General features: G+C 37.8%; 1 protein-coding gene across 1 annotated transcript in view; it reads left to right on the forward strand.

Moving 5' to 3' along the window:
* TMTC2 (transmembrane O-mannosyltransferase targeting cadherins 2) overlaps positions 1-23856 on the forward strand; it is a 149777-nt gene that overhangs the window by 119771 nt on the left and 6150 nt on the right. Inside the window, exon 10 of the mRNA XM_085308817.1 lies at positions 2567-2630. Within this exon, the coding sequence (XP_085164943.1) occupies positions 2567-2630 (64 nt within the window). The remainder of the gene's footprint in view (positions 1-2566; positions 2631-23856) is intronic.

The raw sequence follows: 23856 nt of genomic DNA on the forward strand, positions 1-23856 counted from the left end.
RGCTGTCATAGGCACAAGCTCACCCTTATCTTACTGCCTAAGCAGACTTAATTCACTCTTAAATTATTGTATGTGTGTTTAAATGTATACATGCACGTGTATGCATGTAATTCTATTACTGTTACACAGCAGAAATGTGGGTGAAGGATTGCGTATATGGAATCTGATTATGGTTTATTGTGACTCAAAAAAATCCATTAAGAATCAAAATTCTGTATTTTAGAATAGGAACCTCTTGAAGAAGAAACATCTTTTTCCTAGCTGGAATTTCATTTAAAAATCAGAAACAGGAAGTCTGAGGCTTTGTGCCAATCTGCCAGTTAACAACATCCCTTTCCCAGTCAAATATTTATGTATCAAAACCAGTCAACATGGTCATTTTCTATTAAAGCAGTGTTTTCTAGTGATCAATATAAATGTAAAAAGAATCAAACTTGAATTCACCTTGGGTGTCAAAAAACCTAGGAGTCATGTATTGTAGGTCTGGAGGCTTAGGTTGGAGGATATGAGAGAGCAAAGTGAGGAGACATTTTTATCCCTTGCAATAAGATTAAAAGCTAGGTGTTAATTAGTGGAATTCAGATGTGTTTTCAAGGCCAGTCCTCATGAAAAGATTTAGGAAAAAGGTTGAAATATAAGTTAAAATTATGAAAAGGGCTCTATCTTCCCAACTTCTCCTTGCTTCCTTTTTCCTCCTTTTCTATTGCCATTTTTTTATCTAATGCTTTATTCTGCTGTGAATTACATTTCCTTTAGTAGTGATCTTCCATTGTTTGACACTGATCCAGAGCCCTTTACTGCTTAGTGGCATAGGGTTACTGCAATTTCCTACCTCTATGCCTTTTATTTTTCTCAAGGGAAAGCCGTTCCAGGCCTTAACATAATGAATTTCTAGTTTTGATTTCTAGTGAAAATGTGAACCAGAATTCTGCTGCATCTCAAATAAAGGAATTGCTCCTGAATGTCCCAGTAATGGGACTTGAATTTTCCTGAACAGATTAGTGTGGTTTACATTCATTTGTATAAACCATTTTTAATAGTGAACTATAAATTCAAACTGATTTTAACTTGGAAATTAATGATCCAAATTTAAAGATGTATTTATGGGAAGAATAAAAAGCAATACATTTCCACTGGGTTAAAAGGGGACAGGATTTTAATTTGTTCCATGTTCACATGCCAACAGCACTTCTTTTTGAGGTAAAGGGTACTGTCTGTCTCTGCCTTCTGGGGAGGGCACCTTGTATAGGTGCAGAATTTCACTGCATTCAGAAATACTTTCTTTCCTGACAGTTCAGTGTAAAAAGAAGAAGAAAACACTATGACATGTTTAGTTTGTTATGCCTTTTATTAGGTCCTTAAATTCAGAAGTTTGAGTTTTGATCTGTTTTGTTCTTGTTCAGTAGTTTCAGGTGCTGCTAATGCCCAGCGGGAGTGATTCAGAAGCGTGTTAAATTAATGTTTTTAGACATTCAGTCATTTCTAACCACTTGAGCCACTGAATTGATACATTTGCAAAGTAATGTCTGGGCTTTTTTTAATACCTAATGCTTCATAGAAAAAGCAATTGTCATTTTTTTCCCTTCATTTGAATCATTATTATGATAACAGGGGAAAAGTGGCCTGCTGGGTAGTCCTGCTTGATTGTTCATATGCATCTAGCATCTTTCTTGTGACATTTATGTGATTAACTTATATCTGTGAGCCAGTAGCCAAAACGAAAAATGAGAGGGAAATTGAGAAGCTGGAGACAAAAGAAGAAGGTAATGAGAAGAGATAAAAAAGGACCTGATGAAACAAACAAAAAAAAAGTTTTAATTTCTTTGGCAGTATACTGTGTTTTCATCCAGGTATTATACTGATACCTGAGGGAATGAAGAAATAAACTTCTAGAAATTAAACTCCTAGGAGAGTGTCATTGGCATCTATAATAATATGGAAAAGGAAAACATGGGTTGGTAGTTGTTCGTACACCCAGAAACCGATCCCATTCTCCTTGGGTATGGGAGATCTAAGTTAAAATATCCTCTCAGTCTGATGTGAGTAGATGTTGAAATCTGAACTCTCTCTTCCAAATGAATTCTGTGAATCATGGAAACCCATTTTTGAGAAATCATTTTATTCACTGCATTCTTTTTTATTGAATGATGGTGTTCTTGGGGAGGCACAAAAACATAAACTATATTATTTATTGACCAACAGCTTCATAATGTACTTTTGAAGTATGACAGGTTTTACAAAAACTGGGCCAGATTTTATTGTGGTGAAGACTTGCATGTCTCCAGTTTTGCCCCAGATGAGTATTTGGTCTTCTGCATTTCTGTCTAATGTATACTAATACTGTTTCAGAACTGAAAAGACAATATAGAAAGAGGGTTTTGTTAGATATAAAGGATATTCTGAACTACAAAAGTATTCTAGGTTGAGATACTTTGTGCTTGTTAGGCTAATATCCTTAAATGGTGAGGAGTAATTGCAGAATTTTGATATTATTTTTAAATATGCCTTCTTTTTAACTGAAGAAAAATGAAGTTAACTGTACTATTTTTTTTTTCTGTCCTGATAGACAAGCTAGTCTCAATGAAGAAGCTGAGAAGTATTATGAAATGGCAGCAGGATTAAGACCTAATGTAAGTACTTTCCTAATGCTATCCATTACTTAAATTGATGAACTTGCTACAGTGCTGAATCCTTTGTGTTGAGGAGAAACTTGTTGCTGGAGTGGTTGCCCTCTCAGCCTGTGCTGTATCTGTTCTTCTAATGGGTAAAGCCATTCATTTGTCAAGCCAATCACTGTTCTTGCAGATTACGTTAGTGTAATATTCTAGCAACACGTTTATTAACATACTTCAAAAAGATTTCTATTTTCAGACATATTTATCTACTTTTAAATATAGTTTGGAAAGGTGGTTCTTGTACTATCTCTATTAACTAATAAAAAAGAGAATGAAAGTCTATTCCATGATCCACTCTGTCAGGCATTTTAAATAATACCTTTATGTCTTTTCCTATATGATGAACTTCTGGCAAGTATTGTTCTTCAGTACGCTTAAAGGTGATTTTACCTGAGGTACTTTGCTGTTGTACCGTTGACAAAGATAGGCTTGTCCTTCGACGCGGAAGTATGTAGGATTATATGCGAGTTCCTTTTTAAAAAAGAAGAGGAAAGCTAATACCCAGTTTTATTACATGAGGATCCAAAGGAATTAAATATTTACTTTTTACTATTTCTTACTAAATCTTGTAGTTTCTTTTCAATTACCTTCGCACTTTGGGGTGTGTGTGTTGAGGGGGGAACACCCATAGATACAAATGGGCCAAAATTTAGCTTGAATATTTAATACTTTGTCTATGTAATAAATGAAAGATAGAATACATTCCTGTCAACAGAATTCTGTAGTGCTAAACTTGAGGTTACATATTAGTAATTTTAGTCAAAATATATTAGAAGACAATACACAGTTTTAAGCAAAAAACTTTCAGGCCTAAGAACCAAAACCAACCTAAGTAAAACTAGAAACAAGATAACAAGATAATTTTAAAAATTATAATTTATTCAAATGAAATTAGAAAGAACTTCCGTCTCTAAAAGGGAAAAAACACTCAAAATCTCAAAAATATCTATATTTCTTTGATTCATACTTCTTAGGATAACATTTTAGAAATCATAGTTCTTTATACTTTCAGTAAGTCTGTTTTCTTTTTTTGACTGAATATCTAAATATTGAAAGAATATCCTCAGAGTTGGTATGGCTGCTGTTTTCTTCTCTGTATTTCATCGTATTCTCAAAATGTTTCTAGGAAGCATTTTGTTCTTATATAACTGCATATAAATATGGTAAATGTGTAAATATGATATGTATATAAATGTGTAAGGTTTCTCAGAGATCTTCAGAAGTGACTGAGGTCTTCTATCTCATAGTGGTAGTACTCTAAAATTTAGTAAAGCGATGTAAAGCTTATCAGCCTAGGAACATAGTAAGACCCAAGTATCCTTTTTGCAAGATAATATCATCTCAACAATTTATTATAGCTCATCTCAACAATTTGTTGTAGCATCTACTATAGATACTTACTGAATCAGCACAACATTTGCTCAATTTGGACTGCATTGCACAAACCATTATCACCATTGTACTGTGGAATTAAATAGGAGAAAAAAATATTTGGATGTAATGGGGATAGCCCAGAAGTAGTTCAAATTAAAAACCATAATGCAGTATGTATTACATAGTCATGTTACCTTAGCACTCAGATGCTTTGCTGTCCATTGTGCTACACTACTTGTTAATGTAGACGTGTCTGTCTGTCTCTTAAAAAAAAAAAAAAAAAGTGGGTCTTGGTGCAGCTATTTCTTACTATTTCTTAATCCTGTTCGTCGGACCTGAGAATTTCTAGTATCAAGTATTCCAAGCAAAACATGGTTTTAATATTAAATTACTATGATAAGGTGGTCATCTTCTCACATAAAAAATGTGAAATTTTACTAATAGTGTAAGATATAAATGATTTAGAAGTAGAAAGCATCCTCCCTGCCCCTCCTTGCCTTGCTGAAAAGGGTTTATATCACTTCTGCCAACTGTGAGGATTTTGCAGTGTTTTATTTTTTATAGAAAATTTGCAACACTCTTTTTCAGATCATCAGTCAACCCTGTTCATAATTCTTAGCTCATTATTCTACATCAGAATAATTTTTCTCTGTTTAGAAAAAGTTGTATCTTGATATGTAATTAYTATGTACTATATCAGAAAAATATCTGCAACTTGATTTTTAAATTAAAAGCTCATAAATATTGATGTTCAGCTTTTTAAAGAAATAATTCCACTTTTATCATCTTCAACATAAAGCTTCTCATCTTTAAGCTTTTCTAAGTTTAACTCACTAGGTAAGCATCATATACATGGTTCATGACTTATTTATAAATATTTTAATGATACAGAGTGGGAAAGATGTATCTGGTTTTCACTGGACCTGTCTAGAATACCAATCGAAGGAAAGATTGTCATGTTTCCCGTACAGTTTTGTTGTTTTATTTTTATTAACTGTCCAATTTACCGTAATCATTTCAGAGTGGAAAGAAAAGAAGTCACTCATAAGGAGATTTTCTAGGCAGTGAGTAATATCATGTGGATGTGGTAACACAGAAGCTCCCAACCTTTCAAGGGAGGACAGAATACAAATTAGCTGGCCATAGTGAAATCCTGTACACTTAATAGCTACATCTGTACTGGTAAATTAAAAGTGCCCAGAGCTGCTCTCCAGCAGTAAGCCAACTGGCCTACTGGTCAGAGATGCTGCAAGGGCCCCGGCCAAAGTGGTGTAGGACCCATTCTAATAGCTTGAAAATGCAGATAACGGAGTGGTGACCTGGAACATTTTTTATTATTTTGGATATAGTCTGTATATCTTCTCGCTGTTTTATGAATATGAAGGATCAGCAAAATTATCTGAGCCAAGATGCTAAAGAAATATCTTTATTTCAAGCAAAATATATTGCTAGAGGATTTTATTTTGATTTTTCATACATCACAAAAGAGCTGAAAGCATTCTTTTTGTAGTTGAGTCAAAATGAGATGTATGAATGTAATGTGCAACTGTATGCACACMTGCAGCTCCATAAATACATTTGTGTGCCTCTATTTAGTATTAGTTGCCAAGAAATCTGTCCCACATTCCCCCTCAATGAAAATACGGTAGCAGCTCTGAAGTCCTCTGGTTTGTCCAGTGGGTTGTTATTTTTCTTAGAACAATTGAATGATAAAAGCATTTAACAAGAATGTTTCTTCTTATGGTCTTTGAGACAGTACCTGTTGATTTTAGTGAACTTTGGATCAGTATTCCAAGTTAACCAAACTTTTCTACTTTTCTTCAGGATATTTTTTTTTCCTGCATTTCTCCAGTCACTCCTTCAGATTCCAAGTTGACAACCCACTACTCTGTCACCAACTCCTTATTCCCTATACCAAGGCACCTAAATTATTTATTCCTCCTTATTTAGGATTAGACCAGTGCCTGGATTCTGAGAGATTTTCAGCTAGTTCAGCCTGAAATAAAATTCAGGTTTCAACTTTTTTGTTTCCATTTCTTTATAAATATTGCATATTATGTGTTATTGCTGGTACCTCTTCTGTAAAATACCACCCTTAGGGGCAGTAAGAAGTACTAATAATGCTGCAAACTATTCAATCTTTTACTGGTTGTTAGGGAATTCAGATGCTCACCTTAGCCTTCAGATGGTTTCCATCATTCATAACAATTTTGTCCTCAGCATTCTCACTTTTACCTCCTTTTCTTCAGTCTTTCATGTGTTCCTCTTGGTTTTGGRAGGAAATCTTGCTTCCCACTTGCCCCCAGGCATAAGCCCTTTGGATGCAGAAGCTGCTGTGCTGAAACTTTCTACAGTCATTTCCAATTTAAATATCCTTCTTTCCCTGGGGCTATCTCCCTTTTAATTGTGACCCTGAGGGCCCAGTACTTCTGGGGAGCTTCACCTTGGATGTGCCCAGGGTCTCTTCTGGGATAAGCAGCTCACATGCAAGAAATGGAGCTGCAAAGCACAAAGGATAACAACTCTAATAATTGACTTCGATGTGATATGCTTTCTTATTTTAAAATACAAGACACGGAAATTTCAGAGCCTGAGAACAATATACTGAGACTTCAGATTTTATTATAGTTGTGACTAAGGAGGCTAAACATCTTAGGCTTAAAAACAAACAGAAGAAAGTGTTTAATTACAGGAGAAATGCAACTCATTTGAAAAATACAAACCATTGTTTTTGAAAAGCAAAACACAACAGGATCGTATTTTCATAATATTGGTGGTGAATCATTTATCATTGAATTAATTCTGTTAGGACTGAAAAGTACTGCGAAAACATTTATTACATTGAGTAAAGTATTTGCAAGTAAGATATGCCCAGTAAAGGAACAGTCAATTACAACACACATGAGCTGAAATATATATCTGCTCCTTGAACATAATCTTCCCTGTTGGATGCAGTTTTGATATACGTTCATTCTGCAGAGTGTAAAAGAATTATAGCACTTCGGTACAATAGCAGCAGCAGCTGAAATACAACTTGGGCATAAAGAAAAACAAACCTGGCTGGTATTATTCCAGCTTTAGACCTAACTGTTCTCTTAATAATGTTCATGATTGGCCTTATTTGTGATAGACGTGTATTTAACCTTGCTTAGAGTAATTTCCAGTCAAATTTCAGAGGAGCGATACTTTTTGTAGAGTGTAGTGCTTCTTTGCAAATGGGAGTTGTTTTTCTTAAATTTCACTGAAGAKGTGGGCATTCCTCAGGTTACGTTTGTTCATTTTCAGATGAGTAAGAGTCAGCACAGAGCCAGCTTCCCCAGCAGAGCTGAAGTGGAGAGGAGAATCCAGGCAGTGGTTTTGGGTGGGGGTCTGCTTTAAGAGCTACAAATCRTTTCTTGCAGGGCTCCCTTCTCCTCTGTCTGTGTCGGTAATTTAGAGGTATTACCTTCCCTAGCCCCTGTATCTTTCTGAATACATCCTAAAAAATGCATTCCCACCGGGTGTGTTTACCATAGTTGAAACAAAATCATTTAGAGCCTTCGCGGTGAGAAGCACTTGTGTTAGTTCTAGCAGTGTTCACTTGGATGTGTGTTAATCTCACTAAAGCAGCCTGGTTCTAACAAATGCCACTGAGTGAAGAAATGAAAGTGCAAGTTTCCTGGACAGAAGACATTTATGCAGTAATTATTCAGAGTGGGAATACTGCTGAGAAAATTCTGTATTCAGAGAAAGTTTCTAGGTGCCCTACATCTTGTAATGTTTGCAAGCCAGGAACTGTTTGAACACATTAGGCACTCTAAAATGTGCTTTAAGCTCCTTTTGTTGTGGAAAAATCAGTCATCCAGAACATTTCTAATTTTTAAGTATGAACTTGAAACAGCTGATCTCTAAAAAGCAGCTCTAGAACCCCCACATATGGCCGATAGATCTTGAGAAGAAAGGGCACTTTGAAGCGTGACCTCAAGAGTATTAAATGAAAGAAAGCCCACCAGATCCTTAAGACTTTGAGCCACCACCTTGAGCTGATTGGCTTAGAAGCATTCCTCAAGGAGATGCCATGACCTGAAAGCCACTACCCTCCCAACCACATATTAGTGCTGCTTACAATCTGGAGCTCATGACAGCTTTAAGCCTCATGTCATCGGCACATTGTCAGATACAGCTGTTTCCACTCTACCACTTCAAAAGAGCTTGATTAAATGTCTTACTGTAACAACATACATAAAGACACACACATAGAATGAGGGGGAAAAGAAAAATGTACCTATGAGCAAAACAAATATAGTTTCCACTAGATGGTTTAATCATGATGTGGGGGACTAAATYATGCCTTGAGTTGGAGGTCTACGTAATCAGTTAACACAGTATCGTATTAAAAAGCAGTTTCTGCAAGTGCTTCTTTTATTTTTGTCCAAAACGTGGAATAGAGATTTAATGACAAAGGCTCCAGGCTTGCCTAAAGCAAGTTCTGCCTAGAAGTATCTAACAGCTGAAAGAAGAATCGTAGTGATTTCCAGGTAATTGACTGTATTTTTATAGCCTTCACATAGATAACATGCTTTCAATGCCTCCAAATGGCAAGTGTTTAGAATTTGTTTTTATTCATGGCAAGACCTCTAAAAGACAGGAAATTTACTTTCTATAGTACATRTATATTTAAAAAATGAAATAGGTGTTGGACTTTGTCATACATAACCGAGATTTACTTTATCATGTAGTTTTTCCTTAGGTGTTTCGGTACCAAATTTCTCTCTTTGACTTCTCCCAAACATTTAGTAATTCTTTCATTCACCTTGACCACGCTAAGAGTAAGTGTGAGGGAAATGGCTTTAATGCATTTTGCTAGCATTGTTAAAGGCATGTTCTTTTTTGCCAAGGTGAGTTTTCATAAAACTTCYAACAGCTCCTGCTGTGTTAGTTCTGCTGCTGATGGTAGAAATGGGTTGTTAAGCAGTGATTCTTGGGTTGCCTGCAGCTAATCCTCAGCTAGGGAAAAAATAGCAYTGTTCCTTGCTTCACCAGATCCAGTCTCCTTCTCACGCTCCCCCAGAGATATTGCAACTCCCTCACCAGTGAAGAATCTATTGCTCCAGCAGCACTTTTGAGAAGGTCTACTAACCTCTTTTATCCAAACCCAGTAGGACTGTCTTTCCGTTGTATTCCTGGCTTCAGGAGCACAGTACAAACAAAGCTGATAATGGTCCTCTAGAGAAATATTGTTTGATTTCTACACCATGTATTATTGCCAATAAAGCCTGACTTTCCAGTTGAAAAAACATGTTCTAAAATGTTCTTCTGCTTGTTTTCTTGCTTGTTCAAAATAGTCATCCTATAGAAATCTTTTATCCTTCATGTATAGGTGCTGCAGAGTGACCACAGAGCCGTACTTTTGTAAAGTCACAGTCAGTGTCTGACAGATTCACTTTTTCAATTCTGTTCCATTACGTTTGTCTGCCTTTACAGAAGGGAGGAGGAACTTGCAGTGGTTGCCTACCTGCCCTTAGCTGTTCCCAGGTTCTCCTGTGTTGTATTCATGGCTGCCCATCTTCTCACTACCAACACCAGCTGCTGCTAAGCATCTATGCTAAGCATATTTAAGACTTCCTCTCAAGCCAAACTTCCTCCCTAGTGACTTGAGTGGCTGTGGATTCCTTCCAGACCAACAGTACTTTTGACCTCATGAAAATACCTCTTTTCTTTTCTCTTGTTGAAGGTGAGAGGAATAAGGAARCTTCCCAGGATCCAATTCTTCATCTCTTCTTGCTGTATTGCCTTTCAAATGCTGAACCAGTTGTTATGGGGCATACAGGACTTTTAGGGACTGAAAGGGATCTTACCTCCTCATGAGAACATAGGCATGACTGATGTGAACTGCATTTCCGGATGACATACTTTAAAAGTTTGACTTCAGACAAACATGGGAGGGGAGGCTTAGGCATGGACCAGCTCCCCTGGGAGCGGAGGTAGTRAAACACCCTGAGAGACAAGAGGACACTACTCTCACTTGATCTCAAAAGCGTGAAAGTGTGTTGTAAACTGGAGGGAATGTCCCATTTGACAGACAAGGAAAGGTTCGCTCTGAGATTTGGTATGAGAATAGCTGTGGCACTTGTCTGCCTGACTAACAGAAGACAGAACTTGCCTGYACGTTGTACAGCATGGGGAGCTTCGAGGCTGAGCAAAATCTGCCTTTCATTGCAAGTAGCAAGATTCTATGTTTGCAGACAAGTAGCAACAGCTACTGCTCATCTATGTAAGGAGCTTACCAAGGCCTGGTCTCTCTCTGCTCCTTTTGAGCTGGAAAACTTTTTAAATCTGAATTGGGCTGATTTTTGTGTTGCAAAGAAGGGCTGTACCTCTTCCAGGTTACTATACTGTGTTCTTATTTCCTGTCTGGAACTAAATGTGTAGCAGAATCATACATTGGCTCTATGTAGCTATTGTAAGATGACCATGTTTATTATTTTGAATAAAACAATTATCTTTACATATTTGAAATTACCTTTATATTTGTTCACACTCCTCTTAAATATTTTAAGACACATCTAATCTATTCCTTGTAGCGAGTTCCCTGCTTCAAGATAGGCTTGTGTACAGGCTATTGTTCTAAATATTAAAATATTTCTACTTAGGACAGATTAATACCTCCAACTTTAAAAACAGCAGCAGCAACAACAACAAGACAAAGTGGGAAAAAAAAACCCACATAGCATTTCTCATCCCTATGAATTCTGTCAGGGGACAAGAAAGAACACAGACTGTGGGAAGGGGGATATTTACCTGTAATACGGAAGCACAATATCCATATGAGTTGTATAATTTAAAAACCAACTTACTCAGCTGTGGAAAACACTGAATTTCCTTTGGGAAATACAGGAGACTGTTTTGCAGCTTTGCCCCAGAACACTGTATGTCCTTTCTTCATGCACACTCACAGCTCTGTGAAAGCAAAGATTGAACATGCTTTGAGTGATTATGGAATACCTAAATCCGGTTCTCAATATTGTGATCCATCTTCATGTATTATGCATGGTAGGAAGGTTGAAATCATGTCATTACAGTTCTCTGCTTCAATTTTGTGAGAGTTATAGGGAGATCTTTTTATATTCTTTACAGGTGTTAAACAGTTAAATATGTAAAATAAATACAAGCAGTTAAATATGTAAATACCTGAGATTGATTGACTCATTGAATGTAAACATCTTGCATGATCTGTGAAATTAGAATAAAAGATGCCTTTTAATTGATATTTCCCACCTAAAATAATTTATTCTACATTAGTATCGTAATCAATAAATAACTGTTTTCTCTGAGCAATTTCTCAATGACTGAAATGAAAATGCATTTGAGCTTCTTCTGGTTACAAAGATTTTGCATTGCTGTGGCACCATTGACTTTCTTAGAGTTACTTCTGTTTTTCTGCATGTAAGAGGTAAATTGGACACTATAGTTCCTGATTTCTTAAATTATGTAAACAACTGTAAACAGATTTTAACATAAAATTTTTCAAACAGTGTCTTGAATGTCCAGAAACACTCTGCAAAGTAAGCAAGAAACCAGTTGTCATAGTAATTTGAAATACTTTTCTTTTAATTTTTAGCTGTGAAAATATTTACAGTTTTTCCATAAATATTAGTGCTTCTACAGCCTAATTATTGAAATAATGTATTTTCTGAGGCATTAATGTCCCTGAATTGTAAAAGGTACAGAAACTTCCAACAAATATTGGAAACAAGCAGCTGTAGATTAGCTCAGCTTTTCTGATTGAATTAACCCTTAGATCTTCATGAAATCACCAAACAATTACTCTTACCAGGAACTGTTGAAACAGTAATTTTCTATTTAAAACTTAAGCTGAGTGAGAGAGAGAAACTCTCTGATAATTCATATGATATTCCCTTAGGACATAGGTCATAGAAGCTTTTCGATATGTCTGGTAGAAAGCTCTTACGCTGCTGGTAAAGTCTTTTCTTCGCACCAAAAAAACCCCAAACCTAAAATGTTTTGGTTTATGCATGCATTTTCCGTTGTATTTTCCTACTGACCTCTGCAGTAAAAAAGAAGTTTTGTGTGTCTAAATTTACAAAAATCATGCAGGCTTATTATTAGTTCACTGACATGTTTTCAAGAATTTCCTGGCTCTATTATTAAGATATAAGTCCGTTTTTATTTCTGGACAGCTAACTAGAGACAGAATACACTTTTTCTGATCGCATACAAGAATTGAAATTCTCAATGGATAGGTCATAAGTTCTCCAATGAGAAGAAATTCTCATACCGAGTACTACTTAACCAGCTTATTGTCAAGACCCTGATAAATAAAATGTGTAGTTCTGTGCCTTAATTAACTTAGATTGAAACTCTAGTGTCAACACGTTTATTAAGCAAACTTACTTTTTATGTGCCTATATGCATTTTTATTATACAAATCTGAAGTCTTTATCTGGTGTATAGATATGGTCAGTCCACCAGAATTATTTGAAGAAAAAAGGATGTGAGTTAGTCATGTCACTTGGAGGGCGGATTTGTTTCATGTAGTATTTCATCTACATATTTATAGACAGATTCACAAAATTACTTTTTAGGATGTGAATACCGAATAACTGTGCAATGGCTGTGCTTGCGCTCAACTCTGAAATTCATTTAATGAATAAATCAAAAAGTAGACTTATGAAACTAATTAATAGGATGTCACAGCCTACATTTGTACTGTTGATTTAAATGAAAGGAATCCTCATACTTTGAGATGGTGGGAGGTGGTAGTTTGGAAAGAAATAGTCTCTTGAACTGAAGTTCTGGAAGCAAAGATGATGCATTACGGATGAATCTGTTGCCCTTGTCTGGTTTTCACGGTCTTGCCACGCTCCCTGCGTCAGTTCCTGGAGAGAGCAGGATTGGCTTTGCCTTGTATATGTAACCCTCAGTGTCAATCAGAAATAAAGTGCCATGAAATATAGAACTCTCAGCAGTATATTAGCATTTTAGAAATTAAACCATCTGTTTGAACCCAATTAAAAGAGAATCCAGCAAGGATTTTCCTAACAGAGTATTCCAGTGCTCATTCTGGAGACAATGCAATGATTTTATTGTGCAATTAGAACTGATAAGGAAGTGCTTTTAATGCTCATTAAATAAACTCAGCAACACTACATACTCAGTAGGGTGTTCTGCGATAAATATCTTCCTAATTTTCTTTCTAATCTATCGTGCTGATGTAGTTCCCATTCTAGGGATGATTTTTAGATGTAGGTTGAAGATTTGTTTTTGATCTCCCCCCACAAACTTCTATAGCTTTTCTTGAGACAGTGTTGAAAGAGCCGGATGGAATTAGTTCAAAGCAGTTAAGACAGGACTGCAACACTTATGTCAGTAATATGATCATTTGACAATGATTATATCCATAAGCATTTTTTTCTTGACACATTTGGTGCAGCTGTTTTTGTTTGTTTTGGTTTGTTTCATTTTACAGAGTATCTAAATTGTTGTCTGGAGAAAAAAGAAAAATAGCCCTACGGTAAGGCTGTTTTTGTTCTGAGATCTGCCTGTGAAGAGTTTTCTGTACGTTTGCAGAGTGCCAGGAAGAGAATGGGTGGGAGGTGGCAGATTGAAGTCATGTTCTTGGAATTTGTCTTTAAAAGTGATTTTAGTACAAGTTTGAATGTGTTTTTCCCTTGGAAAGTTGTAGTCTGGAGGTCAGATGTCTACTAATGAGAAGATGCAGTGAGGAAAGAATAGGCAGCTTTTCGTTTCCCACCAAAGCGATCCCTTTTTGTTGAGACACTCTGGACCAGTGTGTATTGATCAACTCTGCATATTGTTTTTACATGACTCTATATACCATGTATCATTTATTTTACTGGAGAACAAATATACATTCCAGTGTACCTATCCCTTTGAAACCTATTTGCCATATAAAGAGCAGTTCTATTACTAAGCTGAGACAATTTTACTAATTCTTCAGGTGCTCCAGTAAAGTTGTCTTCCTGCAACGGTAAGTAACCTTAATCTGGCATARTGATTTGTAACAGTGCCAGTTGCCTCAGCATCTGGCTGCCTTAAACTTACTGAAAACAGTTACAGCGTGAAAGAAAAGAGAACTCTTTTCCAATAAAACAACAACAATAAAAGAGAAAATCCACCGTAAAAGCCTAGATTAAATTCCACATGAAGGTTTACTGAATGTCTCTTAGACACCATGGGGTGGATGATTGGTATCTTTATGATGGAGTTATTTAGTAGAGGGTTATTGTAACCCAATAAATTGACTTCATTTCTTTAGGTCAGACTGCATTTAAATACACTCATAAATAGAATTATCATGGTTATTCTTCTCATACTTAAAAGATCAATACATTAATTATCCTTAATAATCCTTTATTAATTCTCTTCTAAAGCATCCAGTTCTGGTAGCCACACTGGTGGAGCCTTTGTTGATTGATTCACAAATTGGATACTACTTTTATCCATAATGGAGGAGGGAAATGCTTTCTAAACGGAGACTATGGAGATCACAAAATAGGCAAACCTTTTGATTTGGGGAATAAATGTGAATTTCAATAAAAAGATTGCTAGTGATATGACCCAAAGTTAATTTCTGTAGGATCCTGTAGTGTTCAGATGGAATGGATGGTTGGTGTAGTGAAAATATATACAGAGAAGGCAAACTACCTGAGCCATTAGCTGAAGAACCTATGTGTGGCTTCCAGGGGTCCTGGATTCCTGTCCCCTCCAGGCACTGGAGGGTTTTCCCTGGGGCAGCCTGGAGCAAGCATCTGGTTTCACAAAGTTACTTTGGATGTTGAATTTCAGAGTTAGAAGCTGAACTTTGATTTATTTTYGGTGCTAGACCTGTGTATATTAGATATCTTCTTGCACGTTAAGAAATAATTAACTTTTTTTTTTTTTTAAGGAAAATATTAGTGAGTGTTGCTTCCTTTATCCAGTTCTTAAGACTTAATTTGAAGAATACAGAAAGCTTATGCTCACTAAATAGCGGTTATGGTCATATGTAATCTTAAGTGCACACTTCCAGGGTAATATTTGCAGATTTACCGTTGAATATAACACATCTTGCTGTTATCAATATTAATTACTTACAAAGCATTGCAGATGTATATGCTACTGAATAATGGATCAGCTCRGTAAATAAGGCTGAAAGTAGTTATTTCTTTTTTTTAAAAAAAAAAAAAACAAGTTGCAACCTTGTAAAAGCATAGCAAGTGATTAGTGGCTAGTGGTCTTACTATTAGCAATCAAAAGACCACATTATAGAATGTGCAGCCTTGAAATCTTTAAGCTACAAGAATCAAAGTTAAACCCTCACACTAACCTTGGAAGTTAATCATTTTAATATGTGCTGTTGATTTAATTGGTAAATGCCATGTAGAGAACACCTGCAGGTTCCTGGCTGCCAAAAACTCGTGTGTGAGTTCCTAGGTACYATGTGGAACGATGCAGTTCAGCACTGCAGAAGGGCGCAGCAGAACATGCCTCGTGCTTTTTCCTCAGCTCCTCCGATAGTCCGGTGAGTAAACCTGAAGTTGAGGCAGAGCATGGCATGACCTTTATGCTTGGGAAACAGGCATGAAAGTGATAGGAGCCAGATGAAAAGGATAAAAGAGAAGAAAAAAGATTGATGTGCGAATTCTTGAACATTCTCCACACAGAGATCTTGGAAAGAAAAGGCTTATAGACAAGGTTTTCAAGTACCTTCAGTTGTGTCTACTGTGGAGCATAAACGTAGCTCCCTCACCTTAGGAGTTCCCTTATTTGTTTATGAAGCTATGAGGGTTGTTTGCATTTGTAAAATTGCTTTGGTAACATCATGTTTGTAATTTTTCGCACACTGAAGTTGCATTTTTGACCAATTTGAAAATATATTCTGACACTATTGATAAATAGCTTTGTTATGGAAATTAGGTCACTTCTAGGAGATATCAATTGTATTTTCCTACCAATGCAATTATTGTCATAAATTTTTAAGGGGGATAGTGATTGAWTCTGTTGTCTAGCGAAGTTTAGTCAAAAGAAACTGCCTGTTGATGGGCAGAATGGAGGCAGAAATTCATGCTAAAAATTCCTACAGTCTCCAGTAATCCCCTAATAGCAAGATAATTCTTTTTCTTTTCCTTTTTTCTATTTCTGCAATGCTGTCTTAAGAGTGATTGGGCATAATATAAGCCCTGTATAACTTTCTGAGATTCTCACTCATTATTAGTGCTCAGAGTAAGAGTATCAAATTACATAATGGTTGACATAGCCTTTCAATCCAGAAAGCTGTACCTTGCTAGTACAGATACCAAAATAGTTTTGGAAGACGTTCATCAGTATCAATAGTCTTGTTCTTTAGCATTTAATTCAGCCAACTACGCTTGTCAACCAAAGGTGCAAAACCTTGTTAGATGCTTAACATTTCGCCCACATCTCTTGAGTCAAAATACTGGAAATCTTACAATTTTGAGGTTTCCTTGTAGAACTTAATTAAATTTTCAAGGCTAGAATGACAGATGAGCATGAAATTTAGTACTTGGTTATTCTACTTAAAAATGGAAATTTTAATGGAGCACTTCATATGCCTGAGACTAGCATCTTGAAAACCTGTGAAAACTTCTCTGGGGACTGATGTATTTGATCAGTATCTGGCCAAAAATAAATAATGATGCATTCATTTTCAGCAGTGTTTTTTGTTTTCCAGTGAAATTTTATTGGACTGTGAAACCTGGACTTTTTTAAAAAAGCTAGTAGTAGAGACTCTGAGAGCTTTAGAGCACAATTTCAGATGATCTCTAATGTACAGTGTTYTCTTAAAAGTAGCTAGGTTTGATCTTACTAATATGGACAGCTATTGTAATCAGCCCTGTCTCTCTGCTGCTGGGTGAAGTATGGTATATTTRTTTAACACTTTCTTTTGAATTAATAATGTGGTTTAGCTTTCTTTAGGCAGTAACACAAAACCATTTATTTTTCTGATTTCCARTGTTTAGAAAGAAAGTGTTTATGTGCAAAACTACATATTTATTAAGAGGTTCAATTCAATTTTAAAATGCCTCGAGTTTTTCTTAATAGCACAAATTTTTATTATGGAAAGATTTTGAGCAATTTCTTTTTGTCAGAATGGTACTACAGATGACATTTCCATTTAGCAAGCCTTTCACTTGCTGGGAATACAGACTTATTAATTATCACGCAGGGTACTGTTGTTAGACAAGGTAAAGAAGTTGTTAAATATTTTAAATCGTAATTGTAACTGGGTATTAAAATGATCAAATGGTAGACATCAGAGCACAGTTGGATTTCTATAAACAAAAACGAAGCCATTTGAAGATTTTTTTAATGAAATCCTAGAGTGCTAGAAAGAAATGTGTAAGTTTATCATATGTTATGAACTGATGAAAACATTCAAGCAGGGAAGCTAAAGGAGTTTAATTAAAAACACTTTGAGGCTTGGAAAACCTACTTTTGTTAATTTTTTCAACGTAACCATAATATTAAATACTTAAAATGTATGTTCCTGTTTAGCTTTTATTATGATAATACGAGTAAGTTATCTAAAATAGTCCATCATAGTTTCAATATAAATCCAGAGTTACTGCTAGGACGTTTTTTAAACATCAATCAAAAGAATTGATGTATAACCATTGGAGGAGAATCTAGATATACAGAAATTATAAATGTAGGGACATTTAGGGGGCACTTTTAAAGCTGTCAATATGATCTGCARCTAAAGGCAGTTGTAACACACGCGTTTGTTAACTTGCCTGTATATTCTGAACTTGTATGAAGGCCAATGRTAGATAGTTTTTCAGCAGCAAGATGTAACATACATCCATATGTGCTTTTCCATTTTTGAATAATTTCATTTTTAAAGCCCTGAGCATTCTCTGAAAGTTAAGATGAAAAAGACACTGGTGGCAGGGGGAACATTGGCTGGAGAATATGGATGCTAAAATGTCCTCTATTGATGTGATAATTTGAGAGGCGAAGTAGACTGCTTGATGCTTCCCTCTCGTGCCAAGTTGCAGAACTCTTCCCAACTCACAGCTGTGGATTTCCTTTAATGATGCCGATGGCTAAACCTATAAGCAAACCAAATGATTTCATGATGCGCATGTGGGTGAAAACTCTCGTCTCTCTGCCATCCATAAATGTAGAGGAACTGGTAGAAAAACTTCATTCACTTTCTAGTTTCTGAGTTTAGGTGCAAATATTTGGCARTGTGTGGTTTTAGACAGAAACCTCTGCAGCGAATTTTCAGAAGGACGTAAGATGAGATGATACACACAAACTATTTTCATGTATGTTTTCTTTGCACTAGGCAGGTACAAGTGACATCTGGTTTGAATGTCCAGATGAAAATGTCCAAATGAAAAACAATTTACATGACTTAGCATTTATGTGACATCATGACTTGTTAAAGTGACCAGGTGTTAACTCAGATTGTTCTTTGCTTCTGCCTTACTAGCTTGATATATTATCCTTACTTGAGACTATTACACCGTGTCCAACAGAAACTATATATTTTTCTTAACTCCTTTTTCTTGTATTTGTTTGTTTTTGTTATTGACGTCTTTTTTTTTTTTCTGGAGAACATTCATCTGCTCTGGAGATTAATAATTTATTACTTTGAACAAAATATGACTAGAACTGTAAATGAAGTATTTTCAAGCAATATTAGTAAACAGTAAATAGTTGTTTTATTAATGTAACAGTCTTAAGGTAACRACTGAATCCAAGGATCCATTTCCCCTTACAGTTCAGGCTTGTTGTTAGTTAGATATATGGAGCTATATATGTTAGTCAGTCTTGAGTAATTAYACTGGGACGTGGGTTCCTTTTACAACTGAGATGTTTAGATCTATTTGTGACCAACAAAGTTTTAGAAACTGTGCTCTTTAGACTGTTTAATCCAATTAGTACTTGCTAGGGAGAATGTTTWTTCTCTCAGTTCCCCAATTTCACTTTAAGCTAAAAGCTGTTTTTGACCCAAAAACATATTTACAAAAACTGTTCATGAATAGACTTTCAATTTAAGGAATGTATTTAAGTGTTGGAGAGTAGAAGTTGCAGAGCRCTCTTCCGTTTTAAGATGGAGTTTGCAAAGATGCTGATTGTTTTGTTTTATTTTCCAGCAGAAATGAATGCTTTGCTGTCTGGCCTGATGGCCCAGGAAATCCTTCACAACTCTGAATTTTATGCTTTTGATTATATCTGATCCATAATATTTTACCATACATCCTGTAATCTTGTTCCAGAATGCTTTTGCGCTAAGTTATCTGTCCCTTGGCAGTTTCTGTCTGCCTCTCTGTTGTCATCTTAGCCAGCTTACTGGAGGTTAGTGTTTTACTTATGATTCATACGGTGTTTGAAATGAAATACCAGTCACAGTATATGCAACTGTAGTTCTTAAGAGATGAAGCAATCTCTTAGCATTAACACTGAGCTAGGAAATGTGAGTCTCTGTTTGCAAGGAATAACTGGCACTTGATTATCTGACAACACTAGGTTTTGGTCCTATAAAAAAGGTCTACTTCCATGTGTCATTCTTTCTTCTGACTTTATGRCAGTATCAGTGGAATTTCATTGGAGAGTACGATCTCTGTTCACATCAGTTTGCAGGAACTATATCTCTATCTTTCTTTCCCTTGCTCCTCTGTCTATGTACATCCCACACATCTAGACTTTAAAGAAGTATCCTTACAACTTGAGGCAGCCACTAGGTCACCATTTCACTCAGCTGTTTTGAGGTCTTTCAAAAGTAAATGTGACCCCTGAAATGATTCTGTTGTTCACAGTTATCTTTAGCAATAAAAAAGGATCTAGTGACATTTTGATTGCCTCAGAAAATAGGATGCTGTGCTACAGCAGTGACACCAGTAATAAAAGTTCAAGTGAAAATTCTTGCCATCACTGTGGGAGGATAAAAAAGGCAGTACAGCACATTATGCCATGGTCACTGAAAAGATGAAGCAGTCCACTGTGATTAGCTTTCACACTGAGTGATCTATTCTACTGTTATTCTACTCTATACTTGTCTACTGTTTTACTCCTCAGTCATTATTGTACTAGCTATGTGTCCTCCATTATYAAAGAGAAATATCTGAATTCTTCTGCTGTATTTAACCAGAAGTTCTGAGATGAAATGTTCGCACATGGCATTTTGCATCTTTCTTTAAGTATGCATTTTGCTTGACAGGAATGCTTAAAATAAAGTGTGTCCTTAATTATACTGTTATAATAAATCAAAACACTTACCTCATGCTTCTGATATAAATCAGACACTTGGATTTTTCCTGAGAGTAAAGAAAGGCCTTCAGTTTTAGGGTTGGCCATGGTGATTGCAGTGTTCCGTAAACAGTCCTGGAGTTGTTTTGAAACAGCTGGAAGATCATGAACTACAGTAGTTCATTAAGAACAAGAGGAATAYTGGCAACATCTTTTCAGTGACCTTTTAAAATGGCTGAGGGAGAAGTAGCTTGTGCTTCTACTTTATACTTCCAGCATTATAAATTAGAATCATAGAATCAGCAAGGTTGGAAGGGACCTCTGGAGATCATCTAGTCCAACCTCCCCGCTCAGCAGGGTCACCTACAGCATGTTAGACAGGGTTGCATCCAGGTGGGCCTTGAAGATCTCCAGAGAAGGAGACTCCACAACCTCTCTGGGCAACCTGTGCCAGGGCTCCGTCACTCTCACAGGGAAGAAATTCCCCTTCACAGTCAGGCGGAACTTCCTATGCTTCAATTTCTGCCCATTGCCTCTTGTCCTGTCACATGGGACAACTGAAAAGACTTTTTCCCTGTCCCCTTGACACTCTCCCTTCAGGTACTTGTACACATTGATAAGATCCCCCCTCAGTCTTCTCTTCCCCAGGCTGAAGAGGCCCAGCTCTCGCAGCTGTTCCTCATGGGGCAGGTGCTCCAGCCCTCTGATCATCCTCGTAGCCCTATGCTGGACTCTCTCCAGTAGCTCCATGTCTCTCGTACTGGGGAGCCCAGAATTGAACACAGTACTCGAGATGAGGCCTCCCCAGGGCTGAGTGGAGGGGCAGGATCACCTCCCTCGACCTGCTGGGAACACTCTTCCCAATGCACCCCAGGATACCATTGGCCCACTTGGCCACAAGGGCACGTTGCTGGCTCATGGTCAACTTCTCATCCACGAGCACTCCCAGGTCCTTCTCTGCAGAGCTGCTCTCCAGAAGGTCAGCCCCCAGCTTGAGAGCTCAGGAGGTTCCTCTCCGCCCAGCTCTCCAGCCTGTCCAAGTCTCTCTGAATGGCAGCACAGCCCTCAGGTGTRTCAGCCACTCCTCCCAGCTTGGTATCATCAGCAAACTTGCTGAGGAGGCACTCTGTCCCCTCATCCAGGTCATTGATGAAAAAGTTGAATAGGATGGGACCCAGTATTGAGCCCTGGGGAACTCCACTAGCTGCAGGCCTCCAGCCGGACTCTACRCCACTGATGACGACCCTCTGAGGTCTGCCTTTCAGCCAGTTCTCAATCCACCTCACTGTCCACTTGCCTAACCCACGCTTCCTGAGCTTATCTAGGAGGATGTTATGGGAGCCAGTGTCAAAAGCCTTGCTGAAGTCAAGGGACACAACGTCCACTGCTCTCCCCTCATCTACCTAACCAGTCATTCCATCASAGAAGGCTATCAGGTTGGTTAAGCAGGATTTCCCCTTGSKGAATCCATGCTGGCTACTCCTGATCACCTTCTTTTCCTCCATATGCCTGGAGATGACATCCACAATGAGCTGTTCCATCACCTTTCCAGGGATGGAGGTGAGGCTGACCGGCCTATAGTTGCCTGAGTCCTCCTTCTTTCCCTTCTTGAAGACTGGAATGACACTGGCTTTGCTCCAGCTCTGAAACACCTCTCCAGTTCTCCAGGACCTTTCAAAGATGATGGAGAGCGGCTTGGCAATAACATCTGCCAGCTCCCTCAGTACCTGTGGGTGCATCCCATCTGGGCCCATKGATTTGTGGATRTCTAGCCTGCCCAGAAGGTCTCTAATCCTATCCTCCTCAACCAAAGGAAAGTCTTCCCTTCTCCAGACTTTCTCCCTCACGTCCAGGCTGCAGGATTCATGAGGGCTGCTCTTAGCAGTGAAGACTGAAGCAAAGAAGGCATTCAGTAATTCTGCCTTCTCTGTATCCCTTGTCACCAGCCCCCCCCCGCCCATCCAGTGGCAGGCCCACATTTTCCCTAGTCCTCCTCTTGCTGCTGATGTATTTGAAGAAGCCCTTCCTGTTGTCCTTGACATCCCTTGCCAGACTCAATTCCAACTGGGCCTTAGCCTTCCTCACCGCATCTCTACATACTCTGGCTGCATTCTTTTAATTTTCCCAAGTAGCCTGTCCCTTCTTCCGCATTCTGTGTATTTATTTTCTTCTTCTGTCTGAATTTGGACAAGAGCTCCTTGYTCACCCATGCAGRTCTCCCGCCCTTTTTGCTGCACTTCTTACTCATAGGGRTGCACCGCTCTTGAGCTTGGAGGAAGTGATGTTTGAATACAAGCCAGCTCTCCTGGACCCCCCTTCCTTCTAGGGCCTTAACCCATGAGACTCCACCAATTAGGTCTCTGAAGAGCCCCAAGTCCACTCTCCTGAAGTCCAGGGTTGCAATCCTGCTTGTTGCCTTACTTCTTTCCTGCTGGATCCTGAACTCCACCATCTCATGGTCACTGCAGCCAAGGCTGCCCCCAACCTTCACATCTCTAACCAGTCCCTCTCTGTTGGTAAGGACAAGGTCCAGCAGGACACCCTTCYTCGTAGGCTCYTCCACCATTTGTGACAAGAAKTTRTCATCAATGCATTGCAGGAGCCTCCTGGACTGTTTGGGCCTTGCTATGTAGTCATTCCAGCAGATGTCAGGGTGGTTGAAGTCCCCCATGAGAACCAGGGCCTGTGATCATGCAGCTACCTCCAGCTGTCTATAGAAGGCCTCATCGACTCCCTCTTGCTGGTCAGGTGGCCTGTAGTAGACACCCACAACAGTGTCCCCCRTGACGGCCTGCCCTTTGATCTTTCTTTACTCATAAGCTCTCAACTGCCTCCTCCTCCTCCTCCACCCCCAGGCAGAGCTCGATGCATTCCAGTTACTCTCTCAGATAAAGAGCAACTCCACCACCTTGCCTTCCTGGCCTGTCTTAAAAGCACCCCAGCAGCATGTGTCTTCATCTCAGTAGCTGCCACTGTGGCCTGTGTAGTGTTCAAMAAAGATCACCTGTAAGCAGAAGGCTTGGGAAAAGAATTACAGTTTTTATTGCATGTGTTTGAGCTGTTGTTGGTCACACTTGTGTGCCGTGGAAAGGATGGATGGTTTTTTTGAGATAGGTTAAGTGTTTATGTATTATTTTGTGTCTCTATAAGCTTTTATGCCTACTTAGGAGTAAACTATCTTCTGTTTGGGACTGTTTTCCTAATATGGCACTTGATATGAATGGAGCCAGAGATGAAGAACGAGAAATAAGTTTACCTAGTGTATTATTAATATACACTGTGTTTGTGGCTCTAATACTTTATTTGGTTACCATCATATAATCCTGAAAAACTCCACAGAATTATGATGAATTATTTGGGGTCTCCATAATGTATTKTAGAGAAGAGTTTAATTCATGTTAAAGTTTTTGTATGTCCCAGGACTCTTCTTTTGTTTTGGTAGCATGGAGTAAGTTTGAAAGAGTTGTCATCAGTATAAACCAAAAATACCTCAGGCAACTAAGTGCATGACATTAGTTTTTGTGTTATTCATTAGCTACCCTACTAGTCTTCCCCATCTACTTCAGAAGAAAAAAAAAAAAAAAAA

Source organism: Rhea americana, unplaced genomic scaffold (assembly GCF_003343005.1).
Source record: "Rhea americana isolate MKP2758 unplaced genomic scaffold, rheAme1 scaffold_283, whole genome shotgun sequence".
NCBI classification, from domain to species: domain Eukaryota; kingdom Metazoa; phylum Chordata; class Aves; order Rheiformes; family Rheidae; genus Rhea; species Rhea americana.